This window comes from Anomaloglossus baeobatrachus, chromosome 9, assembly GCF_048569485.1.
Source record: "Anomaloglossus baeobatrachus isolate aAnoBae1 chromosome 9, aAnoBae1.hap1, whole genome shotgun sequence".
In the NCBI taxonomy this organism is placed as follows: domain Eukaryota; kingdom Metazoa; phylum Chordata; class Amphibia; order Anura; family Aromobatidae; genus Anomaloglossus; species Anomaloglossus baeobatrachus.
In genome coordinates, this window is record NC_134361.1 from 60,832,548 (window position 1) to 60,855,431 (window position 22,884).

Below are 22,884 nucleotides of genomic sequence, written 5' to 3' on the forward strand. Positions count from 1 at the left end.
GGATCCCCACCAGCACTCCTCCCCGGATCCCCACCAGCACTCCTCCCCGGATCCCCACCAGCACTCCTCCCCGGATCCCCACCAGCACTCCTCCCCGGATCCCCACCAGCACTCCTCCCCGGATCCCCACCAGCACTCCTCCCCGGATCCCCACCAGCACTCCTCCCCGGATCCCCACCAGCACTCCTCCCCGGATCCCCACCAGCACTCCTCCCCGGATCCCCACCAGCACTCCTCCCCGGATCCCCACCAGCACTCCTCCCCGGATCCCCACCAGCACTCCTCCCCGGATCCCCACCAGCACTCCTCTCCGGATCCCAACCAGCACTCTCCGGATCCCAACCAGCACTCTCCGGATCCCAACCAGCACTCCTCCCCGGATCCCCACCAGCACTCCTCCCCGGATCCCCACCAGCACTCCTCCCCGGATCCCCACCAGCACTCCTCCCCGGATCCCCACCAGCACTCCTCCCCGGCACCCCACCAGCACTCCTCCCCGGCACCCCACCAGCACTCCCCGGATGCCCACCAGCAGTCCCCGGATCCCCACCAGCACTCTCTGGATCCCCACCAGCACTCCCTGGATCCCTACCAGCACTCCCTGGATCCCTACCAGCACTCCCGCTACTCACCTGTTGCTGAAGCTCCGTCAGTCGCTCCTGTTCCTCTTGGTCTCGGCGGATCTTGTCCTCCTGAGCGAGTCTCTGCTCCTCCTCTCTTTCCAGCTTTCTCTTCTCCTCCAGTAGTTTTTCCTCTTCTTCTAATCTTATTCTGTCTTCTTCAGCTTTATGAGCCATTTCTTCCTGTTTTATCCTGTGAAAAGGTGAAGCAGTTAAATTGATGATCAGTTCTGCACAACGTCCAAGATAAAGCTCACTCCAACCGTGAGAACTAATTATTGAAAAATTGGCCCGGCGGAGGGCAGCATATAACATGGGCTTGTATGCTGCAGCGCTGTTTTAGGATTATATAACCCCTATACGTGCACATGTCCGGGGTGCTGTCATTGCTTTTGGAACTACAGAAGGGGACAGTGAAAGCTCATCTGTGACTATAGACGGAAGTGGAGACATTTTATAATAAATGTTATAATTTTAAAAGGCAAAAAACCTGAATACTGAATTACCTTTCTTCTTCCTGTCTCTGAATTCGCTCTTGCTCCTTGCGTTCTCTTTCCTCTCGTGCAAGTCGACGATTTTCAGCTAACATTTTGGCGGCTTCCTCGGCTGTGGCGCTCCCTGATGCAGCCTTATTACTGGGGTCTAGGGAGAAATTAATTTTTATCAAGTTTGTAATACAATGAGGCACTATTTCTAATGCTTAGGGGGAAAAAAAAGGAGATTACAAATTCTTTTTTTTTTTTTTTAATTTATTCACCAGTCTAGAGTACAAATGACATCAACCAAGATGCCCTGGTCTGAGAAACGCCGGCCCCACGCAAGACACGCCGGCCCCACCCAAGCCACGCCGGGCCCCCCCAAGACGCGCTGGCCCCCCCCCAAAAGACACGCCCCCCCAAAAGACACGCCGCGCTACCCCCCAAAGACACACCCCCCCAAGACACCCCCCCGAAGACACGCTGGCCCCACCCAAGCCGCGCTGGCCCCCCCAAAAGACACGCCCCCCCAAAAGACACGCCGCGCCACCCCCCCAAGACACACCCCCCCCCAAATCACCCCCCCAAGACACCCCCTCCAAGACACGCTCCCCCACCCCCTCCCCCCAAGACTTGCAGGCCCCACGCAAAACACCCCAGCCCTACGCAACGGTCCCTGCGTGAGCTGGAAAAGGAACGTGCACGTGACCCAGGAGAGGATCGGAGCAGAGTTAGAAACGGGGACAGACAGCAATTGGTAAATATTTTAACGCATTTCTACTACATTACACATATTTGTAGAAAGGTTTAGGGATACAAATTATGTTAGGAATGCTTCTTTAAACCTCCGAATGCGCCAAATCTATATATATAATTGCCTTATTCTGTCTGTCTGTCTGTCTTGCTCCAAAATTGTGTCCTTACGGTGACACAAAGCTGATTGGCTGCTGCGCTCGCCATGGCCCCGCCCCCCCGCACGGATTGGCCGCTCGCCTCGGCTCCGCCCCCCCACGGATTGGTCGCTCGCCTCGGCCTGGCCCCGCCCTCCGCATGGATTGCCTGCTCGCCTCGGCCCTCCGCACGCATCGCCAGACATAACCTTGCGCTGCTGGGATCGTGACGGAGCCGGTGAACGCTGGTAACCATTATACACATCGGGTAACTAAGGTCCCTTAGTTACCCGATGTGTATCATAGTTACCAGTGTACACCGGCTCAGTCACGATCCCAGCAGCGCCAGACATAACCTTGCGATGCTGGGATCGTGACGGAGCCGGTGAACGCTGGTAACCATTATACACATCGGGTAACTAAGGTCCCTTAGTTACCCGATGTGTATCATAGTTACCAGCGTACACCGGATCCCGGTACACATGTGCAGGGAGCCGGCATTATACTCCTCTCCCCCCAGGACTACTCCTCCTATTATAGTCCTCCTATTATACTCCTCTCTGAGTATAATAGGAGAACTATTATAGCATGGGGGATGGAGCACGATGGGGTGCACAGCATGGGGGATGTAGCACGATGGGGGGTGCGCAGCATGGGGGATGTAGCACGATGGGGAGTGCGCAGCATGGGGGATGTAGCACGATGGGGGGTGCGCAGCATGGGGGATGGAGCACGATGGGGGGTGTGCAGCATGGGGGGTGGAGCACGATGGGGCGTGCGCAGCATGGGGGATGGAGCACGATGGGGAGTGCGCAGCATGGAGGATGGAGCACGATGGGGAGTGCGCAGCATGGGGAAAGGAGCACGATGGGGAGTGCGCAGCATGGGGAAAGGAGCACGATGGGGAGTGCGCAGCATGGAGGATGCAGCACAATGGGGAGTGCACAGCATGGGGGATGGAGCACGATGGGGGTGCGCAGCATGGGGAAAGGAGCACGATGGGGAGTGCGCAGCATGGAGGATGCAGCACAATGGGGAGTGCACAGCATGGGGGATGGAGCACGATGGGGGTGCGCAGCATGGGGGATGGAGCACGATGGGGAGTGCGCAGCATGGGGGATGGAGCACGATGGGGAGTGCGCAGCATGGGGGATGGAGGACGATGGGGGTGCGCAGCATGGGGGATGGAGCACGATGGGGGGTGCGCAGCATGGGGGATGGAGCACGATGGGGGGTGCGCAGCATGGGGGATGGAGCACGATGGGGGGTGCGCAGCATGGGGGATGGAGCACGATGGGGGGTGCGCAGCATGGGGGATGGAGCACGATGGGGGGTGCGCAGCATGGAGGATGGAGCACGATGGGGAGTGCGCAGCATGGGGGATGGATCACGATGGGGGGTGCGCAGCATCGGGGATGGAGCACGATGGGGAGTGCGCAGCATGGGGGATGGAGCACGATGGGCAGTGCGCAGCATCGGGGATGGAGCACGATGGGGAATGCGCAGCATAGGGGATGGAGCACGATGGGGGTTGGGCAGCATGGGGGATGGAGCACGATGGGGGGTGCGCAGCATGGGGGATGGGGCACGATGGGGGATGCGCAGCATTGGAAATGGAGCACGATGGGAGGTGCACACCTCCCCCCAACACACACACACACACAGTGGGAACCTCAAACCCCGCTCTTCCCAGACACCCACACACAGACAACGCCGCACACACACAACACCCAACACACAAACACCGCGGCATACATAAATATACGCACATACCGCACAACACACACATTGCACAAAACATACCTCCCCCAAAACACACCACACCCACACAAACCGCGCAACACACACACACACAACGCGACAGACACACAGCGCTCCACAAACAACGCAACACACATACAACACCGCTCTCACCCCCCGCCACACCCAGACAACACCCAGAACATGTACAGCGCCCTACACAAACACTTGGTAACTACACACAACATCTATATATATATATTATATATATTATATATATATATATATATATATATATATATATATATATATATATATATATATATATATATATATATATATATATAAAAATATAAAAACAAAAATCATACATGAACTACACAATACGTAAATTCTAGAATACCCGATGCGTAGAATCGGGCCACCTTCTAGTCTAATATAAAAGGACATCCACTAGACCGTATCATAAATTAGACATACTTTTGCTGCAGTCTCTTTTCTGTCTATTCCTTTTTATTCTTCCTCTATCATACTGCACCTCTGTATGGTTTATATAGAAACACCTACTGCAAGATAGTCATTTATAGCATGAAATTAAAGAGTCCTACATCCAGTTTTATTTGGCACTGATGTGCTTGGAATAAAAGAGGGTATCAGTAGTGTACAGAACGCTGCATGGCCAAATGCAGGTTCAAATGAGAGCAGGACTCCATCTTTAAATCACCTATGTGTAAGCTGCTAATGGGGTTACCTGAGATTTAACAATAGGCTTATCCTTCCTTTGCAATGCACCATGTCCAAGCAGTCTCAGCTGCAATACTGACACGATACTATGGACACGCTGGTGCTTTAACGCGTACCTGCAATCATTAATGAAAAACCCATTCCAGTGCAGAAGGGTGCACATGAATAGATTTTCTAACTAACTTGTATAGAAAATTTTACAAAGCGGCTCCTCCACTAGATAAAAACCAAAGAGAAAAATTGTATGAAAAATACCCTTACTCTAAATAAATAAACAGGGTACTTAGTATATACATGTGTATTTAATCTGGGACCCAGCTGACCACTGCCACCATTCATATTGGAGTTTTGACATGACAGAAGTCAGGTATTGATAATGTTTTTAACTTTAGTAGGTTAGGGACTGTCTCAGATGGGTACACCGTGACGAGGTGAGACAGCTTTTTACCTTTTTGCAAAAGTGTATATACTAAGTACCCGGTTTATTAAGCACTTGCAATTTATTTATTTATAGTCAGGGTATTTTTCATACAATTTTTCTCTTTGTTTTTTTTCTATTCTTAAGGCTGCAATCCACGTGCTTAATGTTGCATGTTTACTGAACATTGTTTCAGCTTAGTTTTTTGGTGTTATCTCCTCCACTAGATGCAGGAATCTTGGAGACAGAGCTGGATGCTCGGATTTGTAACACATTTGTAAACCTGCCTAAATGTACATGTATAGAGAGGCACAAAAGCTATCAATGCATATCCAGGAAAGATTCCCTTTAGGCCCCCTTCACACGTCCATGATAAAAAAAAAACAAAAAAACCCCCACATTTTTCACAGTCCGTGTTGAAGGTACCTATGGCTATCCATGTGCCATGATTTTGGAATACGTGTGTTCTCCATGATTGCACACGGAGATCAGGAACTTTTTATTCACCTGTCTCCGGCACTGCTGCTGTGTCCAGGTCCGCGGTGCAGTGAATATGCATGAGCATAATGAGCGGGCCCAGAAGCAAGTGACAACAGCGCCGAAGACAGCATCGCTGGAGACAGGAGACTACAGAAAATAATTTTATTTCAAATACACATGCTCTCTCTGGTACGTGACACACTGATGTTACACGGATCTCACCAGTGTGTGGTTCATGTGCGGGAGAAAAACGGACTTGTCTCCGTGCAGAACACACAAACACACGCAAGTGAAAAAACAGGGATGTGTGCGCTGACCCATTGAGTTTAATGGGTCTGCGTATGTCCGTGTCTCCGATACGTATGAAAACAGACGTCATACGTACCAGAATCACGGACGTGTGAAGGGGCCTTACAAGGAGTCTGGCGGCCCCCTACGACTCATTGTGGAAATAATTTTTAATGGAACATGGGAGAATGGCTCATTTACTAAAACACAAACTCAAAATTACCATCTTTGGTCTTTGAACTTGTCGCCTCGGTTTTGGGCTCTGAGCTGATCACATCTGTGGCTTTGTCCTTTGGTTTGGTTTCGGGCTCAGCAGTCTTTTTGGTAGTGCTTAAGACAGATGGTGTAAGTGAGGGGCGCTGGATCGGAGCTGGTTTCTGAGTTGTAGTCGGTGAAGGTGGTCTCTGCTTCAATAAGTTCGGAGAAGGTGGACGGTTTCTTTGTGTCAAAGTGCTACTGTTCCTTCTAGAATGTCATTATAGAGAAAGAGGTATAATGTTTCCTATATAACCTACACACAATTTACAAAGTATACACCTCATTTCTGGCCTATAGGAACACGGACATTTCAATCCTCTTTGGCACTGTAATAATTAACAATCACACAAAATTTATTTGCAGATGTAACTGACTGTCAAGAGCCTCGAGACTTACTTGTCAAGTGTTGGTGAAGGCGCTCGCTTTGTTACACCGGCCGGTGAAGGAGACCGTCTTCGAGAAGTCACAGTGGGGGATGGCGGCCGTTTCCCCACAGATGGTGGTGAAGGCTTCTCAACACCTGACTTCTAATTAGCACATAAAGGTATTACACATTGTACAAAAATACAGGAGAGAAAAATCTAAATGTATTCTAAATGTAGCCCACAAAAGCCCTTATGGAGGACATTATGGCAGATGTTACCCCTAGAAGAATTAGGAGCGTAACCAGCCTTCTACTACACGTAATAAAATATGCTTAAATTCCATCCAAACACCAGAAAATGTATAAAACAGTCTACACGAGAACTGGAACTAAAGGTGGTCATACACTCTGGGACTGCCAGCTGTGCCAAACTGATCAGGTGTGTATGGGGTCTCCCTACTCTCCTGAATGGCAAAGGTTGGGGGAAAGAAGGGATTAGGCTGATTGATTTTTAACATGCCCAATCATCTTTTTCTTGGGGAATGGGTGACACATCCATCCAGAACACATACAGTCACAAAACACACATGTATGTGTATGGAGGGGTCAGAAGGAATAGCTGTTTACCAAAGGAACATTTGGCTGACCGCTATGTAAAAGTGTATGACCAGCTTTAGCAGCAAATCTTCAAGATAAACAATGCCTAAAGTAAGTATTGTAGTTTTAAAGAATAAGTAACCGAACAAAATGACTACTTTACTGGTTAAAAATAGCCCCAAGTCTAGATCTATGCTCCGTTTCTATGCACATGGAGTACAGATTGTGTGAAGGGACGGCACCTTGAGCTTGCTCATTCACGAGGGCGATAGTGTGGTTATACTCGCTCTTCTGATCCCTCTGCTGGATCAGACTTTGGGGTGAGCGGCAGCAGGTCGCACAAAGCAGAAACCAGCGCGCGCCCAGGGGGGAGAGCGCGCGCCCCACCACAATGCCCATCACAGGAACGAGCAATCTTCCCTAAGGTGCCGTCCCTCCACAGACGATACATACTCTGGGTACATCTAACCGGAGCAAAGATCTTGAATTAAAACTGAATTGGTTTTATACAAATCCATGCTAATAAAAAGCTGCTAGCAAAACCTATGAGATTCCAGAAATCGCATGCACACACTTGCTTTATTTTTTGCCTGCCAGAAATGGCAAACCGCTGCATTTTTAATAGAAGCCGAATGTCCATTCTTTCAGCGCTTTAGTTGCCTTTTTTCCCCACCATTGAAAGCGATGAGAGTGAAATAAAAAAAAGAAAAAAAACTGCTGCGTTTTTGGTGAAACTAACTTTTATTTAGACGTACTGTAGAAGAATGACGCACCAAAAAAAAATGGCAAAAAATATAAAAAAATCCACAGCAAAAAAACAAACAAAAACACAACATTTTTTTTTCCTGCCAAGCGATTAGGCATTGCTGCAAAAAAAACAAAACAAAAACAAACCACACCAAAAATGCCCTGTGTGAACATAGCCTTAGACTGTGAAAAAAAAAATAGTGATTTGGCGAGCACATTTTTAACATGAGGAAAAAAGGCAAAACTGGGTAATGAAGTTTATTAAAAAACCTTCTGTGCCGAGTATAATTGATAAATATGCACGTTTAGTTATTTTAACTCTTCAAGAGTTGACCCACATAAAATACATTTTCCTTGCTTTTTTTTGAGATTGGGTAGGGTCCCCTTTTAGGGGGTTTACTAAAGCTGGTCATATGCTGAAGTGTAAGCAATAGGTCTAATACTAGGGATGGGTCACTTCCAATATAAGCAGCTGTAATCTTCATACCAATTACCAATACCATTAGGTGATAATACTGCCAGCTCCATCAGAAAAACAAAAGTCTTACCTGGCTAGCTTCAGACGTGGTGGACCCGGACGCTGCGGTGCTCGGAGTCTTCCCTCTGTCAATGCTGCGGCTGCGCATGGGACCTTTAGAGACGGAGGGTGGGGTACTGGTGCTAGTGGCTGAAGCTGAACGAGGACAGAGGTGAGAATCTATAAAAGTTAAGAAATTGACAGGACAAAACAGAGAGCCAAGTGCAGAGCATAACAGAGGAGAAGGGGAAAAGAGAGAAAGAGATTGTGTGTTAGACACAGCAGGGAAGCCCCCGAGGGTAGTGCGCAGTGCAGCAGATCACACAGACACCACCACCCCATACACAGTGTACAGAAGCAATAGCACCAGGAAGAAAGCCCCTACACCCTACAGGGACGACACTACGTCTTTAGATAAACTCATCTTAAAGGGAAATTACCCATCGTTACTGTTTTTATAATTATAATTTTCCAAAACTACTGCTGTTATAAAGGAGACCAGAAGAGGTAGATTATGGGATTATATAATGGCATCGCAATCCGGAAATACCTCTTATGTCATGTTACACATCAATCTGTGTTACTAGATCGCCTATTGGGAAGATAAAGGCATCAGATAATCTGCACCTTCCAACATTTGTATAAAATTACCAATATATCTTATGCTTGTGGTGTAACAGGTGTTGTCTTAGATTAGAAAAAAAAAGGCGTTTTTCCTCCCCAAAACAGCGCCAGTCTTGTCCTTATGTGATGCCCGTTACTACAGCCTAGTGCCACTCTCTCTAAAGGCAATCTGTCAGCAGGTTTTTGCTATTTAAATCTGAAAGCAGCATAATGTAGGGCCAGAAAGCCTGATTACAGTAAGATATCACTTGCTGTAGCTTCACTACAACCAGTGTTTTACCAGCGGGAGATTATCATTGCTGGACTATATGCAGAGCAGTCCAGGTAATCTGTGTAATCCCGCCCCCACCACTGATTGGCAGCTTCCAGTGTACACTGTCAAAAAGCTGCCAATCACTGGTATGGGAGCTCAACATTCTGAGCACTGATACATTTACAGAAAACAGGGATTCTATCAAAATATGACCAAGCTGTCCAGTAAGTGATACATGCCTGGAATCAGGCTCACTATCCCTCCATCATGATGATCTCAGATTCTATAGCATAACTCTGCTGAAAGATTCACTTTAAACACTTAAGGACATGGCATATCTTATCCTTATTGACCTTTTTTTTAGTTCTTTATCATCAGATTACAGGAGCTATTAAACTTTTCGTTTTTCCATCAGCGTAGCTTTATGAGGGCATGTGTTTTGCAGGACGAGTTTTACTTTTTGTTAGTTTATGAAAGCCAAGAAAGTAAAGTTCATAAAATCGGCAGCTTCTTGAGTGACAGCAGCTGAGGATCAGATAATATCTGAGGCGGGATTAATACTTATCCTCTCCCCTTTAGAATTAGCACAAGTATTATATCATCGATTCACTTTTTCACTTGCAGGACCTATGTGAGGTCATTCCCATGTGACCAGAAGGGGCAGGGCCTCAGCCAAAAGAAAAATGTTGCTTTGTGGTATCTGCTTTGTTGGCTGTGGCCCTGCAACTTCTGGTCACATGGGCGTCACCTGCAAATGAAAAAGTGAATTGATGGTATAATACTTGTGCTAATTCTAACAGGGGGAGGGGATAAGTATGAATTCCCCCCCCCAGATATCTGATCCTCAGCTGCTGTCACTCAAACAGCTGCCGATTTTATAAATTTTACTTTCTTGGTTTCAAAACCTAATAATCCGAGCTGACAACTAAAGGTATTGTATAGAATCAGCCTGATGGTGCCAGTATAGCACTGGCTTTAGGTTATATATGAAAATCTTGATGAATGTGTCCCTTTAAATCTTGCCTTTGGCAGGATCTAATGAGCATTGATAAGCTGTATATGGCAATTAATTGGGACAGAGATCAAGATGCTGGGTGGCCAATGGGCTGACAGAGTGAACGGTCAATCTATGTCATCTTACGTGGCGCTGTCATTATTGACAGCTGCAAGTAAGGGGTTAAACTGCCGGTATTGGTGTGTACACTGAGCCGTGCAGTACCAGTAGGAATCCAACTGTGTATATCAATCCAGTTCTTGCAGCTGATTGTAAGATGACAGAAGCAGTCCCTTGTGGGATCACAATGACGTATATACAGTATAGGACACTAGTTGTCAAGTGCTTATGGCGAACATATATGCCAAACATCGTTAAGGGGTTACTAAGGCTGTGTTGCAATTGCAGGCATAACCAGAGAATAGGCATGGTGGAGGAGACCTTTTCTTCTACACTAGGTCACAAAAGTGAGTACACCCCTCAATTACTAAATCTTTTCACGAGACAACACTGAAGATATGACACTTTGATACAATGTAAAGTAGTCAATGTGCAGCTTGTATAACAGTGTAATTTTGGTGTGCAACATAAGTGAGTACACCCCTAAGCGAAAAAAAAAAAAGGCCAAATTGTGCCCAGTTAACCATTTTCTCTCCCTGGTGTCATGTGACTCAGTGTTACAAATTCTCAGGTGTGAATGGGGAGCAGGGGTGTTACATTTGGTGTTATCGCTCTCACACTCTCTCATACTGGTCACTGGAAGTTCAACATGGCATCTCATGGCATAGAATTCTCTGAGGATCTGAAAAAAAAAAATTGTTGCTCTACATATAGATGGCCGAGGCTATAAGAAGATTATAACACCCTGAGACTGAGCTGCAGCACGATGGCCAAGACCATACAGCGGTTTAACAAGACAGGTTCCCCTCATACCAGATGTCGCTATGGTCGTCCAAAACTGTTGAGTGCACGTGCTCAGCGTCATATCCAGAGGTTGCATTTTCAAAATAGATGTATGAGTGCTGCCAGCATTGCTGCAGAGGTTACAGGGGTGGGAGGTCCGCCTGTCTATGCTCAGACCATACACCGCACACTGCATCAAATTGGTTTGCATAGCTCTTGTCCCAGAAGGAAGCCTCTTCTAAACATTATGCACAAGGAAGCCTGCAAAAAGTTTGCAAAAGCAAGCAGATTTAGGACATGGATTACTGGAGCCATGTCTTGTAGTCTGAGGAAAACAAGATACACTTATTTGGTTCAGATGGTGTCAAGTGTGCGTGTTGTCAACCAGGTGAAGAGTACAAAGACAAGTGTGCCCTGAATACAGTCAGGCATGGTGGTAGGACTGCATGAGTGCTGCCAGCTGTGGGGAGCTGCAATTCATTGAGGGAACCATGAATGCCAACATGTACAGTGATATACTGATGCAGAGCATGATCCCCTTATCTTCAGAAACAGTACAACATTATATTGACCCCAAACGCACCAAAACGACCAATGCCTGGCTAATGAACCTGAGGGTAAAGGTGCTGGACTGGCCAAGCATGTCTCCAAGATGTAAACCCTATTGAGCATCTGTGTGCTATCCTCATATGGAAGGTGGATGCGTGCAAGAGGTCTACCATACACCAGCTCTGTGATATCATCATGGAGGATGGAAGAGCATCCAGCAGCTCCTGTGAAGCTCTAGTGAACTCCTTGCCCAAGAGAGATAAGGCAGCACTTGAAATTAATGCTGGCCAAGCAAAATATTCACACTATGGCCATTTTCACTTAGGGGTGTACTCACTTTTTTAGCCAGTGGTTTAGACATTAATGGCTGTGTTTCGTTATTTAGAAGGCACTAAATTTACACTGTTATACAAGCTGCACACTGACTACTTTACATTGTATCAAAGTGTCGTCCCACCAATATACCGTATTTAATATTTACAAAAAAAGTGAGGGGTGTACTCACTTTAGTGACAAATTGTACATCTTAGACAACCCTGTTAAAGGCACCGACAGCATCTACATGGACTTTATCTTCTTTGCAAAATCTCTCTATAGGTCCGGGGTCAATTCTCCATGATGCTATAACATGATATCACAAAACGCTTTCCAGACTGACTTAGTAATTTGCGCAACGTCGAGCACGCCACGGTAAGGATTCACGTGCGACTTGTAGCACTCAGTGTTACCTGGCAATTCTTTTCCATCGGCTGACAATGTGGCAGCACTCTTACTCCTAGCTAGGGAAGACTGAGTGGGGGCGAGGAGACGACTGATTAAACTACTGTCCAGGGGACTGCTTGGGGGGCGATGAGCTAAATGGATAAATGAAATGTGTTTTGTTATGACTAGTTACAGTGCAATACAGAAAAACCAAAGTGCAGAAGCCGAATCATAAGCAAAATGCACCGAAAGGAATTGGATTAGATGTGAGTAGAAAAAAACCCCCCAAAGTACGGCACATCACCCAAACAGGCAGGATTAAAGCAGAATATTAATGGCAAGGCACCGGCAGTTCAAGGCAATACATTTCAATGATATCTGCATTACATGGGTTTATTTAGCAGCAGGGTCAGTAGTAATACCTGTAGGGACATTATACATGCATTTAGGAAAAGAAAATATTAAGACGGACATCACACAACAATCCGGTCAGGACGCGGCTACAAGAGAAACTTGGATTGTTAGGAGGACAAAAGAGGAACACAACAAGACTGCAAATTAGGAACAATAACGGGTTAGCATCCTGGGCAGGAAACAAAGACAAAGGATTAGTTCCAGGCATTACAAGGAACGGCAGAAGGAGGGCCGGCTCCGGATCATTACTGTATATAGAAGCGCTTATGTGCAGCACAGACATGGGCGTTCATAGCTGTGCCAGATTCTGCTCCGGTGTGTTTAGTTGGGTTACAGCCTGTGTGCACATAGTTTCATGTTACTAAATACAAGGCATTGTGTTAATGTCATAGTGTATAAATTAACGATACAGGAATATATCTCGATATAACAGATGATCTGGTGTATTCCAACCACCACCACTAGAGGGACTTGGAGGTATACTGTATGCAGGAAACTCCAGGGCTCCCTCTGGTGGTGGCTGAAGGTAGTGAGTATATCGCCATTTAAAGAACAACTGTTTTTATTATTTTTTTCATACATAAATAGTACAGGTGAAAATAAGAAACTATGTAATATATCTGATTAGGGAAATCTTCTTTCTACTACAAAAATGGATATTATTCACAAAATTCTCAATTCATGGGTAAAATCTGTCTTCAGTAATGAAGATTTTTGGTACTCGCCATAAAATCTCATTCTCTTAGTCTTAATTGGAGGACAGCGGAACCCTGAGTTAGGCCGCTTTCACACTGCATTCCCATCTCTGTTCAGTGGTCCCGTCGGGGCTTCCGTCTGGACCCCCCACAAAACGGGTGACATGATGACTCCATCTGCACCGTTAGGCTCTGTTCACACTAGAAAAAGGATTTTTCTCAAGAAATTTCTTGAGTCTGAAAGATTAGCGCACTTGCAGTCAAAAAAACGAACCAATAACGCACCGAAAAACGCATGTGTTTTTACCGCGTTTGTGCGTTTTTGATGCGTGTTTTGGTGCATTTTTTCCGCAGGTTGGTCCCTGCGTTATTTTATCATTATCTATGGCAAAAAACGCAGGTACCTGCAGAAAAGTGACATGCACATTCTTTTTCTCAAGAAATTCTGCAGAAAGAATGTTCTTGAGAAAAAAAACCGCAGTGTGCGGACAGCTATTCCATAGGTTTTGCTGGGGGAATGTACAACCATTTTCTCAAGAAATTTCTGCAGCAAAAACAAAGTGGGTAAAACCGCGCAGTGTGTGAACAAGGCCTTATAGTCAGTTGCCCAGTCGGCACACACTTCTGAAACCCATTTTGCGGGGGTTTTAGACAGAAGCTCCGACGGGACCACTGAATGGAGATCGGCACGCAGTGTGAAAATGTGTCGCCCTGGGCAAGCCAGGGGACACAGATAACAACACCACTACACCCCACACTCCAGGTAGGCACACCTGCTAACCAGAAATCCTTGTTGCCTCCCTCCAGGAGTCTGTGATGCACACCAGGGGGTGGGCCAGGCGGTTGGCTCCGCCCACCAAGGAGCTCACAACTCTGGAGGCAGGAAGTTACCAGGCAGAAAGCTCAGGGACATGGAGGAGTGAAGAGCAGATTAGCCCAGGCAGGGCTTGAGTAAAGAAGCAGAGTAGCCCAGGCAGGGGCTAGAGTAAACAACAAGAAGTGAAAGTGAAGGAAAGGAAAGTGGAACAGGAGGAAAGCAAGAAGTGGTGACAGAGCAGAGAGAAGGAAAAGCCTGAGAGCCCAGCTGTGTGTAGGGCTAGAACAGCAAGGTCAGCGACGGCGGTGACTGTCCGGAGGGGGACCGTTTGGAAGTTCCTGGAAGGACCCCGTTGGCTGTGTGCCCGGTGGTCTGGAGCAGTGTTCCGAAGGACAGTCAGCACCAGGGCAGGGGCCTCTCGGACCCCGGCAAGGCTAGGAGTCGCCCAATTTGCCGAATCCGTCAGTGAAGGGGACGCAGATCCCCCAGCAACAAAGTCCCGATTGACGGCAACAGCCCGACCATTACCGGGGAGACACCGCCACCGCCAAGGCACCAGTTTCCCCAGGGCCAGCGCCTGCGGGCAAAGTGTAGAGCTCCTCCGGCCCAGATTGCAGTCGGGGAGCGGGTAACCGGAGGGAATCCACCGCTACCATCAGTCAAACAGGTGCAAGGAAGAGAGACGTCACCGTCACCTACCGGGAGTGCAGGTGCAACCGTCTGTGGGACCGTCCTACCAGCCGTTGGTTTACCGTACAAACTGTGTCCGTGTCTCAGGCTGAGTGAGTACCACAGTGCCGCAAGGCACAGCGCTGCCCCCGCGTCCCTGCGCCCTCCAGGCCCTACACTTCACATCTCTTCACCGGGCCCCGGGATCACCAACCCCTACCCACGGAGGGGCAACACAACACCTGGCTGCTCCCATCACCATCCCCGGGACCCCCACACTGAGCAGCGGTGGTGCCATCACCACAACCGTGGGTGGCGTCACGAACTATAATCCCAACAAACACCCCCTTTTCACTCACGGGCGAGGAGTGTCGCTCGAGACACCCCGGGATCCGGCCCGCAGCTCGAGCCACCAGGAGCAACTGTCGGACCCGAGCAGAAGGGGTGAGCGCGGTGTGCTGACACCCTCCTCCCCGCCCGCGACAAAAGCGGCCTGAGTCTGCTGCCACCTAGAGGCTACCATCTTTATGAAAAAAAAAAAAAAGTTGTCTACTCTCCAGTAGACTATACCTTACCTGCTAAGATCAAGCCTCGTCAGTTACTGAAAAAGCATGATGAGGGGGGGGGAAACAACCGGAGAGGAAAAAAACAAAAAAAAAAAAACAAACAATGATAGAAAACAAAAAACTTGCATGCATGCCTGACCGGGCAACCAATGGTGGGTGCGGTGCCTCCAAATAAAGCAACCGAGAAAGAGGATTTTACAGCGGGTACCAAAAATCTAAATTTCTCGGTTGCTTCATTGGGGACACAGGAACTAGGGGAAATCCTAAAGCGGAGACTCAGGCCCAATTCGGCTTCTGAATGACACTAAGCTAAGCTGAGGCGGCTTGATGTCCTGCTGGTGAGGTATATTCTGCTGGGGAGGACTGTTCTTGTTAACCTGTATAGTGTCAGCCTCCAGGTGGCGGCACACTAACCCGTGGTTTTAGTGTCGCCCATTGAAGTGGCTGAGAAACACAGATTTTACCATTACAGAGATAGGAGATGATAGGGTGCTCAATGTTCTATGGAGAATTGTGACTGTTGTTTCATGGGAACTTGCAGCAAAATACCCGTATCTGCCTTTGAACTCTCCATAGAATAGTGAATCAGCAAACCATTAGGATTCAAAGTTACATTTTAGCCTCTTAATATTGCTTTTTCCCTCTCCATAGAATAATAAAAGCACCAACAGCCATCTCTTACCTAAATAACAGGAAATTTTGTCTTCACGGAATACAGATTTTAATGTGAATTCAGAGTGAAAGATCAATCCAGAAGAAAGAAGAAGATTTGTCGGATATATTACAAAAGTTGCTTGATATCATATCTACTATTCATGTATGAAATAAAAATTAAAATGTTGCAGTGCTCCATCCATAAAAGAGCTCATGCGTCACACTGCTGCTGTATAGATTAATAAATAAGTTAAACTGTACAGAACGTTCAACCTATTTAGTGCAATTTAAGAGCTAAAATTCACTTGAATATGGCAATGTTAAGTTGCCCGTCTCCGTATGTATACATTCCTTGTATCTTTAACACACTTTGTACTTTTTGGAACCATGTGATATAGCAAAGACTTTATTTTAGGGGCTTCTCAAACACCTTTATCTGAAACAATTGACTAATATTCAATTTCAAGGGGTTGTCCAGGCAAACGCTCCTGCACAATCTGACTCCTGTAAAGACACACTGCCCCCCAGGCAGTACAGCGGCTGAGGCCACGGTTCGGTGACCAGCAATTAATGTGAATGGGTCCAATTCTAGTTATTGAAGCTTGTGCATGATACACCCGTAATGGCACAAACAGCCTCAGCAATTGAGCCACCAGACGTGCAGTTGTCTCTCCTAGCCTGATTGGGCAGGAGTCCGTGTCTAAATAACCCCCTTAAATGTGTGGCTTTAAAAAATGTACAATGAAGCAGGAAAAAAAAAAAAAAGCTTAACCTTACCAGGACAAGCTGCATAAACAGTGGTATCAAATGGATAGCAGCACGTAGCTGGGGTCACATTTGCATTTTTTGGCTCTGTAACTTAAAGTTGATCTGTCACCAGATTTCACATTATACACTCTGGAAATGATTACATATAGCTCTTAAGACCCCGTCACACACAGAGATAAATCTTTGGCAGATCTGTGGTTGCAGTGAAATCATGGACATATTGTTCCATTTGTACACAGCCACAAACCTGGCACTGATTGTCCACAATTTCACTGCAACCACAGATCTGCTGCAGATTTATCTCTGTGTGTAACGGGGCCTTTACACTTGATGAGGCTGGATTAGTTACTGATATTTCATGTTAGAATGGCTGGTTATAATTTTTTTTTTTTTTAAAAAAACAAAAAAACAACTTACTCGCTGAATAACAGCTCCTCAGTGTCCCTCCTCACTGCTGAGATCTCACACTGCTCAGTACAAGCTGCAACAGTCAGTCAGGCCTGGTGGCTGGAGACACTTACGCTCATGGGCTCTCTCACTCTATATTTGGACTTTTAAAATGCTAATTTTTATTTCTTTATTCAGATATTCCAACATGAATTTTCTAAGTACTCAACTAATGGTGTTGTGAAATCTGGTAACAGATCTTCTGTAAATTGCCTGGAAAAAGTCAAATCAGTTTCCATCAACCATTCACTGACATCAGTGTAAAAATAAATAAAATAATAATAATTATATTGTTTATTATTAATAATAAAATAATACTAATAAAATACTAATAAAATAATAATAATATAATAAAATAATAATAAAATATTAATAATAAAATAAAAAATAATAAAATAATATAATACAATAATAATACAATAATAATAAAATAATAATATAATAAAATAATAAAGAATAATAATTATTGTGATATAATTATTATTATTATTATTATTATTGGAAGAGAAGCCGCAAATTCAAATGTGAACACGCGCTAAATGAACCACTGCTCCATGAACAGCTGTATGATTACTGTATATAATGGTTTGGAGGTAAGGCGTCATATACACTACAATGGATGCCTGCACATAAAAAAGCAGATTGAACAGACACCTGATTTTTCTTCCTTTTTCTTGCCCTCTAGATGTGCAGGAGGTGACTTTTTACTACTCAGTCTACTGAGGGAAGAGCTTCTCTTGTGGCCCGCAACGCCTAAATGTCAAACCAACAAAATGCAGCATATCACAATGAAACATGAAAATCATAAGAATGAGCAATTCATACTTTACTCTAGCCTATATGTGATTGCCTCCCTGATGACATTTTCATAAAAAGGTCACTTCTAAAGTAACAGAAAAAAGTTCACAGGAAGCTAAAAATACTAATACTGAGTGTACGATGCATTTCCTATACCAATCACACCACATGTTGTGCAGATCCACCTGTGGGTTCGGTACATAAAGTATTGTGCAGCTTTCATGCTATGTGCAAGCTTTTTATATGACTGTTTTGGTGTTTGCAAATTAGGGCGTACGGCACTAACTGCATGCTGTGACGTCTAGTTTTCTATTGTCCCCAGCTGTATAAAAATATAGCAGAATATGCTTTCCTTTATGGTTTAAAGGGGTTGTCCACTACTTTTACAGTGATTGGTTATCCTTAGGATAGGTCATCAATGTTGGATCGGCCATGGATTTCACCCGGCATCCCTGGCGATCAGCTGTCCCCGGTCCTGGCAGCTTCGCATAGTGGCCAAGGCTGGGTACTGCACATCTGCCTCCCATTGAGATCAATAGGAGGCGGATGTGCAGTACCCGGGCGCGGCCATTATCAGAACCCGGGCTAAGCATTTTTGATTGCCAGCTGCCGCTGCCAGGACCAAAATCAGTTGATCGGCTTGTAGAGGTGGTCTGAGCTATAGCTTGTTTGTTTAAACGTAATAAGAATATCTGTGTATGTAAATAATCAAAATATAGATGTAGTTGCATAATTATCTGTCTATGTAGCAATCGCATAGACCCATAATATGATTCTAAGCTGTATAGTCATGAAGGGGTTACCAAGGATGAGTGAACAGATGTACAAACTGAAAGTCTTCATAATGATGAACAAAAGTCTTATCAGTCGCTTTCACACAGAAAGAATGTTTTAACGAACAAAGATGTGTTTCATAACATGCTGGGAGAAATTGGGGAGTAGAATCCTCCCTAAGTTCTGTGTTCTGGCTTCAAGGTTATTGATGCATACTGTCTAATTGGATCTATCGAATACACGAAAGTCAGTTGGTGACGCTGGCTCAAGGAGAATATGTCTCATGTATTCATTGTCTGATTCATTAATATCGGCTCTGATATATATAGCTAATACGGCACCGTCTCTGTATACCCTGTATGAAGATACCATTAGCTATATTTACCCAAAATTCCTCCCTTGACAGGCTGAGTGCAGGGTGTCGGACCTCGGCCAATCAGACTTTGATGACCTATCTTAAGGATAGGCCATCAATGTAAAAGAAGTGGACAACCCCTTTAAGGAAAAAAAGGAAAAAAAATGTAATGCCAACACATTGGCTCAATATGTACCAAAGGGGACAGTATTTTAGTATATCCTGGGTGCAGGTGGACTTATGTGCTGAACATAAAGTATGAATTAAATGAGAACTGAGCCTCGTGCTTGTCGGAGTCCAAGATGCAGGAAAATCTGCTCTTCTAATCAATGGCAGCTTTGTAGCTAATCACATGATAAGCTTAAATTTAGTTTTAGATACCGGCACATGACCAGCAAAATTGACTCCTGTCAGCCTGGGACTATTGAGGTCGGTCAGGCTCCTTTATGTATTAGGTGAGTGTTGTGACGTCACTTCGCACAGCAGTGAGTGCAGAGACGTGGAGTGCCAGGTCGTAGAGACCCGCATCTTTATTAGGCAAGTTTTTACTCATTTTGCATCATCATAAAATTGAGATGCCTTAACATATAATTAATAAAAGGGTTGTCCAGTAAAAAGAAGTCATCACCAACCTGTACGATGCGTACTTACTGATGGCGTCGGACTGCTGTGACACGCACCAATCACCAGAACAATAGATTTTGATCCCCGGTCCAAAATGAAGAGGCAGGTCAGATCGCTGACTACTGCTCCACTCATTCTTGGGGGGCTGCTGGAAAAAGCTGAGTGCAGCACTCATCAGCCCCATAAGCCATGGATGAGTATGTGCACCGTCGCTTCATCAGCCCCATAAGCTATGGATGAGCGTGTGCACCGTCGCTTCATCAGCCCCATAAGCTATGGGATGAGCGTGTGCACCGTCGCTTCATCAGCCCCATAAGCTATGGATGAGCGTGTGCACCGTCTCATCAGCCCCATAAGCTATGGATGAGCATGTGCACAGTCTCTTTATCAGCCCCATAAGCTATGGATGAGCATGTGCACCGTCTCATCAGCCCCATAAGCGATGGATGAGCATGTGCACCGTCTCATCAGCCCCATAAGCGATGGATGAGCATGTGCGCCATCTCTTCATCAGCCCCATAAGCGATGGATGAGCATGTGCACCATCTCTTCATCAGCCCCATAAGCTATGGATGAGCATGTGCACCATCTCTTCATCAGCCCCATAAGCTATGGATGAGCATGTGCACCGTCTCTTCATCAGCCCCATAAGCTATGGATGAGCATGTGCACAGTCTCTTCATCAGCTCCATAAGCTATTGATGACCATGTGAGCCGTCTCTTCATCAGGCCCATAAGCTATGGATGAGCATGTGCACCGTCCCTTCATCAGCCCCATAAGCTATTGATGAGCATGTGCACCGTCTCTTCATCAGCCCCATAAGCTATGGATGAGTATGTGAACCGTCTCTTCATCAGCCCCATAAGCTATGGATGAGCATGTGCGCCGTCTCTCCATACTAATGGGGATACAAGTTCCCTATTCTGGCGACTGATACGAGTCCCAATCACCTACCAACTATAACCACCTATACCAAGAATAAGTGTTAACTTGTTTTGACTAGACAACCCCTATTAAAGTACTTAAAGGGAACCTGTCCCATACAAAATGCGTTCTGACCTATCAGCAGACGCATGTGCGCCCTAATTACACCTCCCTACCCATTCCTGTGCTGTAAAATTGTGTAATATGAAACTAATAAAAAAACATTTTATTACTTCCATATTTCCTATGTTAATAGCAGAGCTCGTCGCCATATGGGCGTCACATCGCCCTGTGGGCGTGATACCATGGATTCACATGACGACGTCCCAGTCGCACCTTCAGAATCCCACGCGTGCGCACGTACCATTCCCACAACCTTTTCCGGGTGTTCGATGTCAGTTTCAGATGCGTTCTGCGCATGATCAGAAGAGTCTTATCATGCGCAGAGCGCGTCTGAAGCCGGCGAATGAACAACTGGAAAAGGTTGCGGGAATGGCAAGTGCACACGCGCAGGATTCTGAAGGAGCGAAGGGGGAAGTCGCTCATGTGAATCCATGGTATCACGCCCACAGGGCGATGCGACGCCCATGGGGCGACGAGCTCTGCTATTTACATAGGAAATATGGAAGTAATAAAATGTTTATTACTTTCATATTACACAATTTTACAACACAGGGATGGGTAGGGAGGTGTAATTAGGGAGCACATGCGTCTGCTGATAGGTCAGAACGCATTTTATATGGGACAGGTTCCCTTTAATTTTTATGGTACAATCTACACAAAAAAAAGGCAAAAAAAAAAAACCAAACAAAGAAAATAAAAGTGATCACAAGCTGCACCTTTCTGCTCCTGGTTTGTAACCTTAGGCGAGAAGGGCTGTGGACTGAGAGGGGTTTTGTTACTCAGCCTGCTTAATGATGAACTCCTCTGCTTGATACCTGGAAAATGTGCAACGTCAACACCAACAAATACATGCGACAATCAAATTCTAAATTTGTTCACATGATTAGGGAATAAAAAAAAAAAAAAAGAAGAGGGAAAAACAAGTCAAAACTGCCAATAGTGCTGTAATAATAAAGAAAAGTAATACCAGAGCAGTGAAGATGATCACAATATCATCATAAACACTTCCAGTCAGTAACCCCAGGACACGTAATAATTACACACTAATCACTGGTAATATAATGTGGGGAGGTTTAACCCAGGAGAAATCTCACACTTGTTTTTTACTGCTAGGACCAATTATCGAACATCTTATATAACATATTTACATCCATAGGTAAAAGCCGAAATTTACAGAAACTGGCAAATTTAACGCCAGAATAACATTTGGCAAATGTGGTGAATTTCTGAATTTCACGAGTTGTATCTTTTTTTTTTTTTGGCTGGAATTTAAAACCATAAAAGTGGCAGAATCTACTTAGTAAATGTGTGCAGCCTTGACAGCGCTGCAGACAATCAGTGGGCTTAGCGTCTTCAATCGGCTCGAGGTGTCAAGTTGGGTAGTGCCGCTTAGCTCTTTCATCAACTGCAACACTATCGATGCAACATCAGTACTGCAGAGGTGGAGACTCCGCACTGGACCAGAGGAGAGTGAATACAGCACAGTATGTGCTATGAAAACAAACTTTAGTTTTGGGGGAGGAGTTTTCTGAAATCATAAAAATACATTTATATATATATATATATATATATATATATATATATATATATATATATATATATATATATATATATATATATATATATATATATATATATATATATATATATATACACACATACACACATACACACATACATACATACATATATATACACACACATATACATACATACATACATACATACATACATACATACATACATATATATACACACACATATACATATATACATACATATATATACATATATATATACATATATATATACATATATATATACATATATATATACATATATATATACATATATATATATATATATATATATATATATATATATATACATATATACATATATATATATACACATATATACATATATATAATATATACACATACACACACACACACACACACACACACACACATAAAGTATTGGAAATTCCTTAAGTGGAACCTGTAAAAAGGTTCGTTACCTAATCAGAGCAGCATATTGTAAAGACAGAGAGCCTGATTCCGGCGATGTGTCACTTATTGGTCTGCTTGC

General features: G+C 45.1%; 1 protein-coding gene across 9 annotated transcripts in view; it reads right to left on the bottom strand.

The window, feature by feature from the left end:
* The window catches only part of MAP7D3 (MAP7 domain containing 3), a 159,222-nt gene that overhangs the window by 62,319 nt on the left and 74,019 nt on the right, over positions 1-22,884 (bottom strand). For 4 of the 9 annotated variants that reach the window (XM_075323750.1, XM_075323749.1, XM_075323748.1 and 1 more), the window contains 8 exons: positions 21,510-21,608; positions 17,849-17,947; positions 12,191-12,316; positions 8,171-8,319; positions 6,311-6,441; positions 5,880-6,121; positions 1,127-1,262; positions 633-813 (listed from right to left, as the gene is read on the bottom strand). In XM_075323750.1, the coding sequence (XP_075179865.1) occupies positions 633-813; positions 1,127-1,262; positions 5,880-6,121; positions 6,311-6,441; positions 8,171-8,319; positions 12,191-12,316; positions 17,849-17,947; positions 21,510-21,608 (1,163 nt within the window). The remainder of the gene's footprint in view (positions 1-632; positions 814-1,126; positions 1,263-5,879; positions 6,122-6,310; positions 6,442-8,170; positions 8,320-12,190; positions 12,317-17,848; positions 17,948-21,509; positions 21,609-22,884) is intronic. The other 5 variants (XM_075323751.1, XM_075323753.1, XM_075323754.1 and 2 more) reach the window with 5 other exon arrangements.